Genomic DNA, 15,152 nt, shown 5'->3' with positions numbered 1-15,152 from the left:
AATGTATGACCGGGAGACACTCTGTAAAATTTAAAGCTAAATCAAGGGCTGCTTTCTTTTGAAGGAATGACTCCAAATCTAGCAGCTTTACCGCTACCTGACATTCCCGATGGTCCTCTGAGACATTAACTGTTATGTTATATTCTATCCCGTAGCTACGTTAACAACACCTTTCAAGAGCAGAGATTTAATTTCTTTGCATGTTTACCTTCGCTTCATCCCCACCTGCCCCTCCCCTGCAACATTTCTCTGCTCTTCTCCTTCCCAGGAGACAAAGCAGGCAGACAGCTCTAATAAACAGTGGCACGAAGCCTCACAGTGCAGGCGTACGCCGAGGCAACCAATGTGATCAATTATCGAGTGGCCGATTCTCTTTAATTAGAGGGTTTAAGTATTGAGTTAGCCTGGGTGGGAAGCTGAGAAGCAGCATGTAAACCAACCTCATTACACTGCAGTGATTCACCTCCCAGGAGCTGTGATCCACGCAGTGTTTACACCATACATTTGTTTCTGTGGTAACATATCGAGTGGAGGAATGGCTTAGTGACAGACCCAGTTTCCCCCCACCGCCTCCTCTCCGCTACACTCTCTCCATTTTCTTTCTTTCACTCTCCCTCCCACTCACTGCTGAAGAGGCTGTCACACTGGTTTGCCTTTTGTTGTGGAGAGTCTGGAGAGGTAGCACAATGTGTCCTAGTTAAAGCAGTGCCCCATCTGCCCGGCATAATTAGACAATTATGCTGGAAGGATCCGTCATTAATTCCTTTGTGGTGGCCAATTTCGCACCACAAAGAGGACTCAGGTTTAGTTTTTCTTTGCAGATCTCTGTTCATTTACCCTGGCCCCTGTTATCATCCTCAAGTATTGATAGTGTGGCAACTTGGGGCAGGAAAATATTCTCCTGCCAATATTGACTGGTTTGTACTGTTGTGGTGAAAAGGCCAAGAGGAATATTGGCTGCTGTCTTGTGCTGAATAAAAACAAGCAGCTAGGAAACAGCAGTGCGAAAACACAGGCAGACAAATAACAAACAATCATAGTTAATGTACTGAGGGTAGGTACGCTGATGAAATATACATTACGTGGAATGATCCTAGCGCTGCACTGTGCTGTCTACAGACTAATCTGAGAGCCGAGCCCGCATCAATTTAACATTGCCAGCGCTAAAGACTCAACAACTGAATCTGTAATTGATTCATTATATCCACGCTCAAGTAATTAGCCACCACGTTTTCAAAAATGTTGAACTGCTTTATGAGAGCAAACCTGTCCTGTTGAAAGTGTTAATTAGAGCCCAAATAACACTTGGACAATATTCATCACATATATAACTACACACTCACAGGCTACTACATTAGGTACACCTTGCTAGTGCTAGCCTGGACCCGCGGTTTCTTCATGGCACACACACACACACACACACACAGAGTCAGTCTTCATTAAATAAAGTTTATAGTTTCATAATCATTTCAGTATTTGCCAAAGTCTTTCCAAACAGCTAAGTATTTAAGTTTAATTCTGTCATTTCTTATGAAAATATGAATACTACTGAATGATTTCAAAACACAATCTACTGTTTTTGGTTGTTAATTAAAATATATCAGAAGGTATAAACCTATTTATCAAAAGAGACAGTAATATACTATATTACTTAATGGAATTCACTCCTTGCATTAGTAACATATACAATCTAACTATAATGAGGAAATCTATGTTAGTAGCTTAGCTGACCACTTACCTGTTAGCATTGCTATTTTTAACTGTAGCTAACTTCCTGTCAAGATAGTTAGCAAACCTGCAGTCCAAGAAAGACTTGGGTATCACTGGGTCACTTAATGTTTCGGGGTCCAATAAACTTGTCAACATAGCAATAATGTTAACATTTTAAATAAATAATCTATCATCATGTCAGTGTTTAAAACAACTTTTCTAATAATAGGATCTTATGTTTAAGAAGGTGAGGTGATCATTTGTAACAAATTAGTTACTGACAATTATACTGGTATTGGTACCAATTATGTTTTGATATCAGGACTGAACTGGACAGCTACAGTAAACAAAGCTAACACCTTGAAATATCCCGTTATGTTAAAACAAACAAACAAATAATTGAAAATGATAATGTTGCCCGTAGCATGTACAGCATTTGTGCCTCATACATCCTTTTAGTGCTACTAGCCGCTATTTTTTAGCATTTTGTCATATGCACAAACACTAATGCATTCTAACTAACATGAGTATGTTAATGTGTGCAGTTAGCTGATGTCAGTGCAAGTCAAATATTTTCACAAAAACTCTGAGAATGACCCAAAGTGCTGTTGATAAGTGCAAACAACATTTCCAACTCTTATCATCTTCCAATAATCTATTCAAAACTTCAGTCCATCCAAGTCATAGACTAACATTAATATTCCTCAATCACAGCGATAGAGGTGCCATAGGTCAAAAGGCGGGATACACCCTGGACAAATCACCAGTCTGTCACAGGCATAACATGGAGAAAAAAACAGCCATTTACACTCACATTCACACATAGAATCACCATTTAACCTAACATCCAAGTCACTGGACTGTGGGAGGAAGCATGTGTGGAGCGAACCCTTGCAGGTTGGTGGATTCAAACCCAGGACCTGCACCACTTTGTCCCCCACAAGTAAAATGTGAAATTTACATCACTCTCAAATCCTGCACATTTCTGTGACGTCCCAAATGTCAGCTTGCAGCTCACATCAACACTGTTGAATGTTTCATTATGTAAAGAACAGCGCAGGAGTGAAGGAGGCTGCAACATCAGACAGTGCAAGACATTGCCTCGACCCTGTATTCAGCTAACCAGTCTTTAGACTTAATTACATGAACTGGCTGCCTGAAGTTCCACCTCGGCTTTTTATCTGTTGTTACGTCTTAACCTGCTGTTTGTAAAAGTACAAATTGTACAATCCCCATCGAACATATGTGATGCCGTGTTAAGTGTTTCACAGTTACACTGTTTAACTCAGCTTGACAGAGACATGTGGGAAGATATTTTACAATGTAACTCAAATCTGATTAGAGCAGTGATCTAATCAGCCATGAATTCATCTGTGAAGACAAGCAGGCAAAGAGAAAATAACCGCAGAGAATTCTGTATAATTATCAAAAATCTCACAGCGGTACATTAAAATTCTAATTACGACATATTATCTTAATTGCTAAGGAGATGCAAATCAAAACAAGGTTATCGCTGCTCCCTTAACATGCACATGAACGTGTGGTGGGAACCTCTTCAATATTCACTGAATCAGCTTGACTTGTTCGACATGAGAGGCTGTCATTCTGTAATGCTTCCCCCTCTTAGGGGTGATAATCCTGGCTGAGAGCACCAGCAGCAATGGTGCAGTTGTGCAACAATAATACAGAACAAACATCTAATTGCTGCACATTCACTGCCTTTTATTGTATCTAACAAAGCTGTTGACAGCTCATGACAAGCCAAACTAATGCTGTCCGGAGTATTTCCAAAGTACTCGCATCTTAGAAACAGAAAAGAAAAGCAGTCTTGTTTTACACAGGAAAAAAAAATACATTTTCACAAATGGGTTCGGAAATTGCTCATGTGCAGGCAAAGGGTCTGGTAATCCTAGTGAAACACGCATGAACCCAAAACATATTACAAAACCTGGAAACACAATATTTCACTCTTGGCCAGAAACACCAATGTTTAATGTCCATCAAATACTGGGGGAGAAGAAACAAAAGTTCTCAAGAAACTGCAACTCCCATGGTACACGACAAATTGCATGCCATAAATTCTATGTGACAGGTGCACACTAACTCTGCAGACATTAGACAGCCGGATGACAGCAGGCACAAGGGGTAATGGTGACAGGAGAAGAACATGCCATTGAACATGGATTTATGAAAGGGCCCATACTGAGGCGATCCATCAGTGGAGTCACATAGCATCAAACGTGACCACATTTAGGACATGTCTAAATGAAGCTCCAGAGGCTTTCACACGGTGCCAATCTCAAAAACAAAAACATGTGGAATGTGTGTGGAAAGGAGCAATTTGATGCTTTTTAGCAGAGTCTGTTGCCGCCCACAAAGGTGATTTTCAATCCAGTGCAGTTTTTTAATTGGAGTAGTTATGCTTTGATAGAGAGCTCCCATTTCTCCGGAGGTTCCCGCAGTAAGGTAATTACAGTATGTGGCAGCTTTATACTAACTACAGCCATTTCTGAAACATCAGAATCCTGACAGAAAATAATAAACTCGAGGTTCACCATGTTTTCACTAAAAGATATTGGAGTTTTTCTACCAATTGGTTTGGGGACGGTGGTTACCCACATACTGTAAATTGAGTTTCTCGTTCTCACTTTCTCCCTCAAACACACACAGTGCAAACACTTTCACAGACAGTCCTTCCCTTGCCGGACAGAAATAAATGGAGACTCCAGGAGTTCCCTTTGGCCCCGGCCCTAGCAGTCTATAACAGAACCGACAGCTCTGATCACTCCTGAGAAAGCAAAAGCTGCTCTGGGATCGCTTTACAATTCTCAGGGGCTCGAATAACCTGATCTTGAACCGATCCTGTGCACTGATCCTTTGGTATTGGGTTAGGAACGTGTGAAGGGGTCTGTTGAATGAGCTCGCTGGATATCAACATCCTCACTCGGTGTTGCTCCAGCCTGGCAGATTGTTTGACTTGATTAGTCTCTGCCCAAGTGTTAGACTACCCAACGCCGAGCCCTCCAGACACCAGTATCAGTGTGTCAGAGGGAAAAGTGTTCTCCCAAGTCTCAAGGTGGAGCCCATTACCCTGAGTGAGAGCACTGTAAGTTAATAGGATTTGCTCCCGATCAAGAGACCGAGCTATTTCCTGAGGCTGTTACAGGCCGAAGCACAAAAATAAATGTTCCTTTATTAAATACTATTAAGTGTCTCCCCCTCCAAAAAACTCCCCACCACCACCAACCACTCTGACCCCACCCCTCCTTTTTTTTCCCCCCTCATTGGGATATCTGTTATTGCTGCAGGAGGCTGTGCCCCCCCTTCTTTTTCTCTTGTTTTTTTTTTTCCCTCCAGCAAGCAGCCAGTAAAAGTAAAAGGTTGGCACTTTTTGTCTAAAGGAGCCATTTGTTCAGGTGAAAATGAAACTTGCATGGTAAGCAGAGCTGGCCCTGCAGTTGGACAGGGGCAGAGGGGATTCCAGATTAATCATATGGACTGTACGCCATGAGGATATTCATTGAGGAGTAATTGCCAAGGGGCTTTGTGTAATGTATTCTCCCCATGAGGTAAAACCTTGTAGCGCGGAGAAAGGATAATTGAGTAAGAGGATCATATAAAAATGTTTGCTGCTTCAACCTTTCACTCTGAGCTTAACCCTGACCTCAGATAGTAATTACAGAGTTAATTGCTAACTGATCTGAGCAAGAAGCTCCATCTTGCTATACTGCAGATATCAACTGAGCTTAAGAGCCTCCTTCAGATTTGCAATGGATCTCAGCTTGTCTAATATAATTTAAAGAACTGGGGCAATTAACAGTACGCAAGTCGAGCAGCGTTTGATGTTAAAATAACAGCTAATTCCTAATAAACTATATTATTATAATTATTGTTATTATTATTATTACATTAATATTTTCAGAAATCCCAAAATAACACCTGCTTGATAATGTTTAAGCAATTAATTTTTTTTTAAAACAACAATCATCTTGTTTTAGAACCTAAAGACTGTTTGATATGTTTACATGATATACTCACTGTCTTTTCTGCTCCATAGTTTAAAGGTACTCTGTGTAAAACCTCACCACTAGATGTCAGTAGCTTGTAGATTGCAGTCATCCTCTCCTAACTGAGTTGCATAATCCTAGCTACTTTGACTGCTGTAGGATAAACATGTTTTAATCAGCCAAAACAGACCAAAAACATCACATTTCGAGTGTACCCTATAATGGCAGACAGTCAATGTGTTTCTACTACCTTTTGACTACAAAAACATTCGCTATAGACCATATTTTAACATATTTCAATAATTTATGAATAAATCAGGGACAAAGAATGGATGTGTCAATTAAACATAATGTGGTATTTGATGTTTGGATGCTGGAGGCATCAGTGAGTAATATGTAGGGGAGTGTCCTGAATTTTTCTTTTTATTAAGTGCTGCTGTTAGCCGCTGTTAGCTGCTATTAGTCACTGTTAGCCACTGTTAGTCACTGTTAGCCGCTGTTAGCTGCTATTAGTCACTGTTAGCCACTGTTAGTAAAACTGTCTTTCGAGCAAAAATTACACTTTTGGATTAGGACACTTAGCAAATAAACCCATACAACAGGGGTCTCCAACTCCAGGCCTCGAGGGCTGGTGTCCTGCAGGTTTTAGACATAACCGTGGGTCAACACACCTGAGTCACATGATTAGTTCATTACCAGGCCTCTGGAGGACTTCAGGACATGTTGAGGAGGTCATTTAGCCATTTGAATCAGCTGTGTTGGACCAAGGACACATCTAAAACCTGCAGGACACCGGCCCTCGAGGCCTGGAGTTGGAGACCCCTGCCATACAGTGTAAGACTATAAATAAAATATTTATCAGTGAATGTGAGCTTTTGACTTGCTGTTGTTGTTATTTAAGCGGCTCTTGTTAGCTGTTCAGACATGGGAGGATTATATGTCTCAAACGCTGACAATAAGTAATTGCAACAATGTCTGGCATACAACATACATGGCCACTCTCCAACCAAATGTATAAAACATTAAAACTTTTACCAGAGCCCGCTCCTACATATTTTTAATTGATTGATTCTTATTTTATGAGCCTGTATCAATTTGTCAGAAGACTTAATTACACAGTAATAAATTTTTTAATCATATTCTTTAGTCTGTTACCTCTATTACCTTTTCTATAACCTAAAAAAAGACTGACTGTACCTTTAACAATCACCTAAAATATCAAATCACTGAAAGTCTCACAAACAATGAGAAATTTAGAGCTTTTCTTTATAAAAAAGAGGGATGAAAAATCTGCCCATTGTCATGCAAACCAGTTGCTCTGGTAATCCAACTGTATCTTTCCACGCTTACACTAAATTAGGGGGAAAGACCTTTGATGAACAGACTCTTAACCTTAGACTGTGAGCCAATATGGTTTGGGCCTACTTGTCACTGCAAAGCAATACTGAGGTGTTCTGTGGGATCACCTTTATTTCTGTCCCGACAGGACAGGTTAAACTCTGATAACAAGACTCCATTTAGGGGCCACTGTGTCATTAAATGGTTAGTGAGCATGGGAATGATGTGAATCATATGCTATGGCTTTGCAGTCACCAGATCTCAAAGCAGCTGAACATCTATGGGAGATTTGGACCAAACGTCTTCCATCTGCCCGGTAGAGTACCGTACAGAAGCAAAGGCACACTGAAGCTGTTCTGGTGGCACAATACCTTACCTAGACACTGATGTTTCACCTTATCAACTGAGATGGGCATTTCAAGCAAACAGACTATTGTAATAATCACTTTCTTTTTTTCTTTTTTTTTAAATCGTCCCCCGCACCCAGTTCTAGTTCTAGCACATTATGTGCTGTGGTGAGGGAAGAAGGTGAAGAAGAGCCAAACGGCTTTTAGGTGGATTAACTTCACCCTCTGCTCTTTCTCCTCTCAACCAATTGATCACGGCAGATAGCTTCTGGTTCTGCCACAGGTTACTTCCTGTTAAAAGGGATTTTTTTTTTTATTCCTACTGTTGCCAAGTGCTTAATCATAGGGTCCTGCACAGCAAAATCGCCAGTGTTAAATTGACACCGTGAGTGTTAAATTTAACACTAGAAAAGTGTCTATATGTGTCCACTCTTTTGAGTGTTAAATTAAAACGTTTCAAAGTGTTATATTTTTAACAATGACCTAGTGTTATTCTAACACTGTACAGAGTTAAAGATTAACACTGACTAACACTGACCAGTGTCAACAATATTCTACACTGGTGTTAAGTGTTAAAAAGTAACACCAAATAGTGTTGGTAGTACTTTACACTAGCCCTGGTGTTTAAAAATTTAACACTGAATAGTGTTGATTGTCTAACACTAACACTAGTGTCAGGCAAATCATCAATACTAGCCAGATTACAATAAACTCCCATTAATCTCTGATATCTCTACTGCTACAATTAATTAAAATGTATTCACAGCTACAGACACTCTACCCATTAAAAGAAACAACAGGACAGTGTTCAAAATACTCTGTATTCAAACAGCAGATACACCACAAATAAACAGCGCATAAATATATACAAAACTAGAATATTGGACAATCTACATTTTGTCATTAGTGTCATTTGAAAATAGCCCATTGTAAGGTCTATAATACACCACATTATCTACACAGATCAGTGCAACAGCATCCAGTTTATCCTCAATAACAAATGCATTTAAGTGACCATTGATCATTTCTTCGGTCTCCATATTACTTAGAGCATGCACAAGCAGCTTTAAGTACATCAAAACACACACAGGAAAACATGCTCTACAGGTTCAACTATTTTCCATTTTTGCTCAAAATGTCTCATCCTTTTAGATTCTGTTAAGATATGAGAATGGGTTTTCAAGCTGATCAAAACATTCAACTTTTCCGAGGTTTCTCTTGATGACAAACATTCAACAACAGATTGTTTTGCATGTGCAATGACGCATGTCATTAACACTTTCCTCCAATGAACCAACTAAACACTGCACAGTACTTTCAGAACTCCTGAGGATTGTAGTTGAGAAATAACAGTCCTATACATGTCCTGTCACAAGATGAGCCACATTTACAGGCTGTGAAACAAAGGTTCTATCATAAGGTGCAGGCTCAAAATAAAAATTACTGATGACCTCTGAGTCAACAAAGTCTCCACGTGCTTTGAAGAGGTGTTGCTTGTAAAAGATAAATTAATATCTAGGCTGTCCAAAGCTCAAAAGTAAAAACGCTGCTGGAACTTGACATGTCTAAATAACACTGAGCAACTTGTGTGGTGTATCTTGCAAAAGTAACACAAGAACAGTCAAAGTACTGTATAGTCGATGTCTTTAGACTGTACTGTGAAGAATTCTTGCTCTGATTTCCCTGACCCGAGGGCTCTCCTTCACGCTGCCAACATCAATGCCATACACGGTGGTCTGGATGAATGTGTAGAAGTTGTGCAATGCTTCGTCATAGGACACGGCAAATACAAAATGTGCCTTGAAAAGCTCGTCAAAAGCTGCAACTCCCGTCTGCGTCACACAGGGAATGACCTTTTGATCTAGGACAATGTAGAAAGTCTGGATGATGTTCTTTCTTTCTCCAACACACAGGAGGAATGGCTGAGTGGGGCCAGCCTTAAGAAAAGTCTCCATGCTACCTCCCACCTGAGGGAGTGAAAGAAACCAAATGATTCACATTAAACAAAATTGGTAATCGGATGTTGAGTGGCAGTGCTGCCTAAAATTAAGACAATATTAAATATATTAATTATATTATTATATAAATATTAAAATGTTTTACTTCGGGCCCACAGTTATTTTTGTTCCAATGTGTAATTTTAGGTTTAATGGTAACAATAATGTGCCGGCGTTGCAACACCAAGCCTATCTGGCATAGATATATCTGCTGCACAGTGGAACTCCTTGCCCTCTTAAAACATCTGATAATCTTTTCTCATCAAAAGAGAAAGCTACTTTAACACATTTCTAAAAAATCATACCATCATGAATTTCATTAGGTGGTGAGCAGCATCTGATGTGCTAATCTTTGAAGACTTCCTTCCCTTAGATGTTGGAGGTAACAAGTGAAGCAGCAAAAGAATGGCAGCCAACTCGCAGTCCCAAACTACAGAATAGGAATTAGGATAATCGCAATTACTGTCATTTTAAGGTCCACAGCAGTCACATTTTGTCAATGTTATTCAGTTTTGGATAACTGATAATTTTTCAAATAAAGCAGTTTTCCAATGTCTTCAGTATGGTATGAAAATTCATTTCAAGACACTTAAAATCTTCTGGCCACCAAGTGACGTAAATATTGAGTCATAACAATACTAACATTAAGTAACTTTTTTTTGTCAAACTTTAAATGCCATTAAAGTTTGTTTGTAAATTCCTTTTCATACCATACTGAAATGAACAGAAACGCAACGTAATTTATAAAATCGACAGCTGTATTCCAATTTGTTGTAAAGGTGCCAAAACATGTTTTGATTTAATAGTATGGTCCACCTAATATATTGTGCTGTGGGAATTGTGAAAATGCTGTAAAGACATGTGAAGTCTACCATCTCCAACTTACCACCCTCATCAGAGTCCCCCTGTGCAGAGACAAGCAGGTCATCCAATTCTGTACTCTGAGACAGATTTTTGCAATCTTTGATGATTCTTGGCTTGAAGAATGTTGGCCACTTTGCAAGGAATTTACCAGACACTTCCTCCCCAAACAGCATTGTGAAGTCTTGGTCAATCTGAAACACAAAATGTGACAATAGAAAGAACGCATTAACGAGCAAACAAACAAAGGAACCACACAGCTGTCAGTCAATCAGTTTATGCCTTACCAAGCCAGGTGTATCCAGAAATCTTGGGAAAAGGTCCAGGACAGAAGAAGCTGTGGCTGGATCTTGAATCACTTTTTGCCTATGTTGAAATGTCACCTTCATTTTCTCTTTGACAACTTTCATATCAGTCGAGTGCCTCATCACTGACATAGCTTCCTTGCATTCATCACCCGACAACTGTCTCGCATTTGTTGCGAAGTTGCGAAGAGTCTTGGGGCTGTCTTGAAAAGCTGACTTTGATTTCTTCATCTCTTCAGTAGAGTTGCGCTGCACAGTTTTCAATCTCCATGCCAGGTAACCAGAACCACTCTGGTGATCATAGAAATGTTCCTGCCGAATTAAGAGCAAGAGAGATATTTATTCAATATTGATTACCTGCTACTCTGTTTGTAGCAAGTGAAGAAAACTCCTGACTGGTGGGATTGTTCAGTGCTACATGTCAAAAAGCCAGATATGGCATCATGCATTAGAGGTCTATTTAAATCAATTGTTACACAATGACATTTTTTTACATTTATTTATTTTGGGTCCATTAGGGAATAACTTGATAAACTGCCTGAATGACAGACTGACCTGAATTAGTCTTATCATATGATTTCTTTAACCACTCCATCAGAAAAGCCAACAACAAAATACTTTCACAGACCACTGACTGTCATATCTGCAGGTGTAGGCATTTATCACGTAAACCACAATCAAAAAAGTCTTAATTGCATAAAAACTGGGTCACAGACCCAGGACTATGACACTGACAGCATGTATGCATCATAACATCATAACTTACATAACCATTCTTTGAATCTGGGTCCTTCAAGTTTGGGAACAAGGTTGTAATCCCAAGTGCATACATAATGCGGACACTTACTGGTGGGATCCTCCTAAAAGGCAGATACAGAGAACACGAAAACTATCAATTATTTACCCCAACACAGATTCAAGTTCAATTATAAAATGTCAGCAACAAGAACAACATGTATCCAGGTGTATGATTTGAACTACCCAAACTACCTATCATCTGTAAATCATGACTGACCACATCACACACCTGACAGGTCTTTAAGAATAATGAAAATGAAGACTTGGATTATGCTCCACATGGACTATGACAATTTGATGCAGACATTTTCCTAATGTTTTGCTGTTGTCAACCATCCCTGTTAAGAAGCACTATATTCAGAAACTACAATAATGACAAATGGAAAATAACATCACTCCATAACAAATTGTGACTTTCTTTTGAAACATTATCAATATGGGGTTAGCAACTAATGAAAACTATGATTGATTTGATTTAACTTAACAATGACTTCATGACATATAGAAGAATCTATTTAAGTGGTGCAATAATGGTAAACAACTAAAATTGCAGACAAAAAAAAAAACAAAACAAAGATTTTTCTTAATGTTTACATCACTTACCCATGACTCTCTACCATGTCTGCCACAAGGATGTTCACCATCCTTCTTCTTGTAGTATCAGAGAGGCAGTTTGTTTTCTCATATTCCTTAAATACTTGATCACCATCTGGCTTTGAATACAAGGCTGCTCTGATGATCTGAAATAACAATTGCAAGAAATTCATAGAAAGCACCTACCAGGTGGGTATAAAAATTATCAGCATCAACTGCTATAGCCTTTGCATTAATCACTACATCTTATTTAATCATGAGAGGGACCATTGTTTTGTTTTTATAATTTTTTTAATAATATTTTTAAAGATATTGAGTATTGGTACAAATGAACAGGTAATTGGCAATCTTAAGTTACAACATATCATATCCTGAAGATTACTTACATTTCTTGCAGTGTTGCTGTCAGGAGGTCCTTCAATTAACTGTCTTTTCCGAGCTTTGGTAGATTCGAGTATTATTGTTGTGTCTGAACCTGATGATGATCCTCCTGATGCAGGTGACGGTGACAACTCTAATGAAGATGTGTGATCTGAAGAAGACCCTGCAACACTGTTGTCTAACAATACAGACAGCCTCATAGATTTAAACATGATTACACCAACTATAAATTAGTAAATTTAACAACGCATTTTTAAATGAAACATACGGCTTAAACTTCTTACCACTGCATTCTTCAGTGAAGACACTGAAAGACACCTGAGATGACTTCAAAAGTTCATCAAATATGTCCGAATCCACTTCCACTCCCGCAGAATCCATCAGGACCAAATTGGTAGAACCTGGCAAACTGAATTTCACCAGCACTAAAAAAGAAACAATAAAGTTCTATATGAATTTATAATTCATAAATCCGTGAATCACAGTTTTACTTTGACAATATTTATAAATTCTTTATTCATTCAATTACTAAAAGAATTATTCATTTAAATTAGCAATCAATGTAGTGAAGTAAACTTACAGTATTTGCCCTTGGTCTGCAGTGAAGGCTTTGAGTAAAGTACAAGTAAATCAAAACAATACTTACATGAATAGTATATGAATAAATTTACTTAGTTACTTTTAATCACTACACTCAAATTACCTCCTTGCAAAAATTCGGAGTAATTGTAGGCATCGTCTGTCTTTGGTACCCTGACCCATTTGCTCATTCCCTTAAACTCGACAGGAACCAGCATATCGCCACCTTCCAAGAGTAGAACAAAACTGCATAACTGCACTGCAATACAGTAGTCTCTTGATTATCGCGGGGGTTAGTAGAAACCATATTTCTTTTTTATTATTTTTATATACTTTAAGCCATAAAAACTCTCCCTGCACTCTAACAAACCCTAATATAAAGAGGCAGAAAAATGCTTATTTTACCATGAAAAAAAAACAATCTAAAAAAAGAAAAATGCCTTATTGTCACAGAAATGCATAACATATGAAATTACCATAATTAACAAGATGTAGGGGGCATACTCTAGTGTAAAAATCTTTCCATCTATACATACTCTCAGGGTAGCCTTAAGCATCCTAGTTCACCTAAGCCAGTGTCTCAAACTTCAATGAGCTATGGGCCACTGCCATCTCATTGGAGGGCCACTTTAGTGTTCAAGTAGTACAAAAAAAAAATACAAAGAAACCACCCACAAATATTTCCCAAAATGCAGTTCCTCGTTAGTTTTTAAAATTTCAAATATTGTATAAGAAGGCAAAACCGCAAACTTGAACGCATTTTTCTCACTCCAAACTAACCGAAGCCTAGCTCCGCGGCTCTGAACCGTGGTTAAAAAAAAAACCAAAAAAAAAAAAACCTGGCTAATACGTCGGGTCCCGCGTCGGGCTCGTGGCCGCTAACTAGCTTTACTGTCAGCGAACACAGTGTACACTCGAGTATAAACAGCTTACTTACAACTGGGCTCGTCAGCCAGTCTTTTTGGCTGCAGTGGTTATTATATCTACATGCTTTCATCTTCCGTTTCTCGCGGGTAGCAACTCATACTTTCTCCCTCCCTCGCACTCAAACCGGGAGGGAGGGGGGAGTCCCACACGGGGCCGCGGGTTTGAGACCCCTGAACTAAGGATTTAGCAAGTTTAATTTGAAAATAAATAAAAGGCGTTTAATAAAAACTGTGACATATATTAACAAGTAATATTCGTTATAGTCTGCCAACAGCCAGATTATGCTAAATGAATGCTAGGAAAGTAACTGGTACTTTGCAGTTTTAGCTAGCAGTAGCCCAGCTTAACAAAAAACAGTTAAAATTCAAATATGACACTTAAAGATAATGTATTTTGATACAAATACTATTGTTTTTACTAGTTATCATGTTACTTGTTCTAACATCAATCTAAAACTTAATATTTGACCGAATAAAACTTACCGCAGCAGCAAGAAAAAATGGCGACCGAAGATTCTGAAATGCGAAGCTCCACAGGAAATGAAGGCGTGGTCTAATTTAACACCCACAGTGTTAAAATGCAGTAACGACTAAAATCCACACTTACACTTTTCAGGAATCAACTCCCGATGTGTTATTTTAACTCGATTAAGTGTTGAACTAACTCGGAACTCTGTTGAAATCTACTAACACTGAAAAATCAACACTGGCATTTTTGCTGTGTGATTACTGAGGTTTTTTTCTAATATTGTAGGGTCTTTACCTCATATAAAGTGCCTTGAGACAACTGTTGCTATGAATTGACGCTGTAGAAATTGAATACTTGAACTGAATTGATTTGGGTAGAAACAATCCTTACCAACACGGGTAAAAACATAGTAAAATATATTTTAACACAACCACTAGTCCCATCAACTATTTTTATATAATTTAATTAATATTTAAATATTGAAAAATCATGACCTTCACTATTCAGTGTAAGGATTTTTTTAAATTATATCCTTAATATTGTGAGTAATAATTTCAAATAGTTCAGCTGAATTATTGGAAATCTGAAAACATTACTGTACTGCCACTATTTCATAAAAGACTGCAGCTCAAATGAACGAAGTCAAGAGTTTTTTAATGTTGAACTGAAAATTAGGAACATTATTTAAAAGGTGATGTTGAATACATTTCAGTACATAAATAGGGACAGACTGAAAATATTAATACTGCAGTACTATAGCCAGCCATGAGAACAAACAGGATTCTTTGGTGTGCATGACAGCATACAACTCAAGTTTTGGCTACTCAAGACAGAAAACGA

The 15,152-nt window shown here is 38.5% G+C and overlaps 2 protein-coding genes across 3 annotated transcripts in view; both read right to left on the bottom strand.

Annotated features, from left to right (window-relative positions):
* Positions 1-15,152, bottom strand: part of adkb (adenosine kinase b) — a 136,680-nt gene that overhangs the window by 95,156 nt on the left and 26,372 nt on the right. The window lies entirely within an intron of this gene.
* On the bottom strand, positions 8,384-13,307 carry LOC146626805 (uncharacterized). The gene is made up of 9 exons (XM_085360809.1): positions 13,042-13,307; positions 12,623-12,763; positions 12,344-12,516; positions 11,967-12,103; positions 11,332-11,425; positions 10,548-10,877; positions 10,286-10,454; positions 9,705-9,829; positions 8,384-9,369 (listed from the first exon to the last, which is right to left on the bottom strand). Exons 1-9 carry the CDS (start codon positions 13,133-13,135, stop codon positions 9,049-9,051), a joined length of 1,584 nt encoding a protein of 527 aa, XP_085216935.1. The 5' UTR covers positions 13,136-13,307; the 3' UTR covers positions 8,384-9,048.

The sequence above is a fragment of the Diplotaxodon limnothrissa genome, linkage group LG8, assembly GCF_057381915.1.
Source record: "Diplotaxodon limnothrissa isolate DT_005_m linkage group LG8, D_limnothrissa_male_GT1.1, whole genome shotgun sequence".
Lineage (NCBI taxonomy): Eukaryota > Metazoa > Chordata > Actinopteri > Cichliformes > Cichlidae > Diplotaxodon > Diplotaxodon limnothrissa.
Note: the sequence above shows the minus strand (reverse complement) of the source record. Positions and strands in the feature narration are given on the sequence as shown.

Coding starts and splice junctions, on each gene's coding strand:
- LOC146626805 (XM_085360809.1), bottom strand. CDS start 13,135: ATGCTGGTTCCTGTCGAGTTTAAGGGAATGAGCAAATGGGTCAGGGTA. Junction 12,764..13,041: donor CTCCGAATTTTTGCAAGGAG/GTAATTTGAGTG, acceptor TTTCTTTTTTAG/TGCTGGTGAAATTCAGTTTG. Junction 11,426..11,966: donor GACATGGTAGAGAGTCATGG/GTAAGTGATGTA, acceptor TCTGCCTTTTAG/GAGGATCCCACCAGTAAGTG.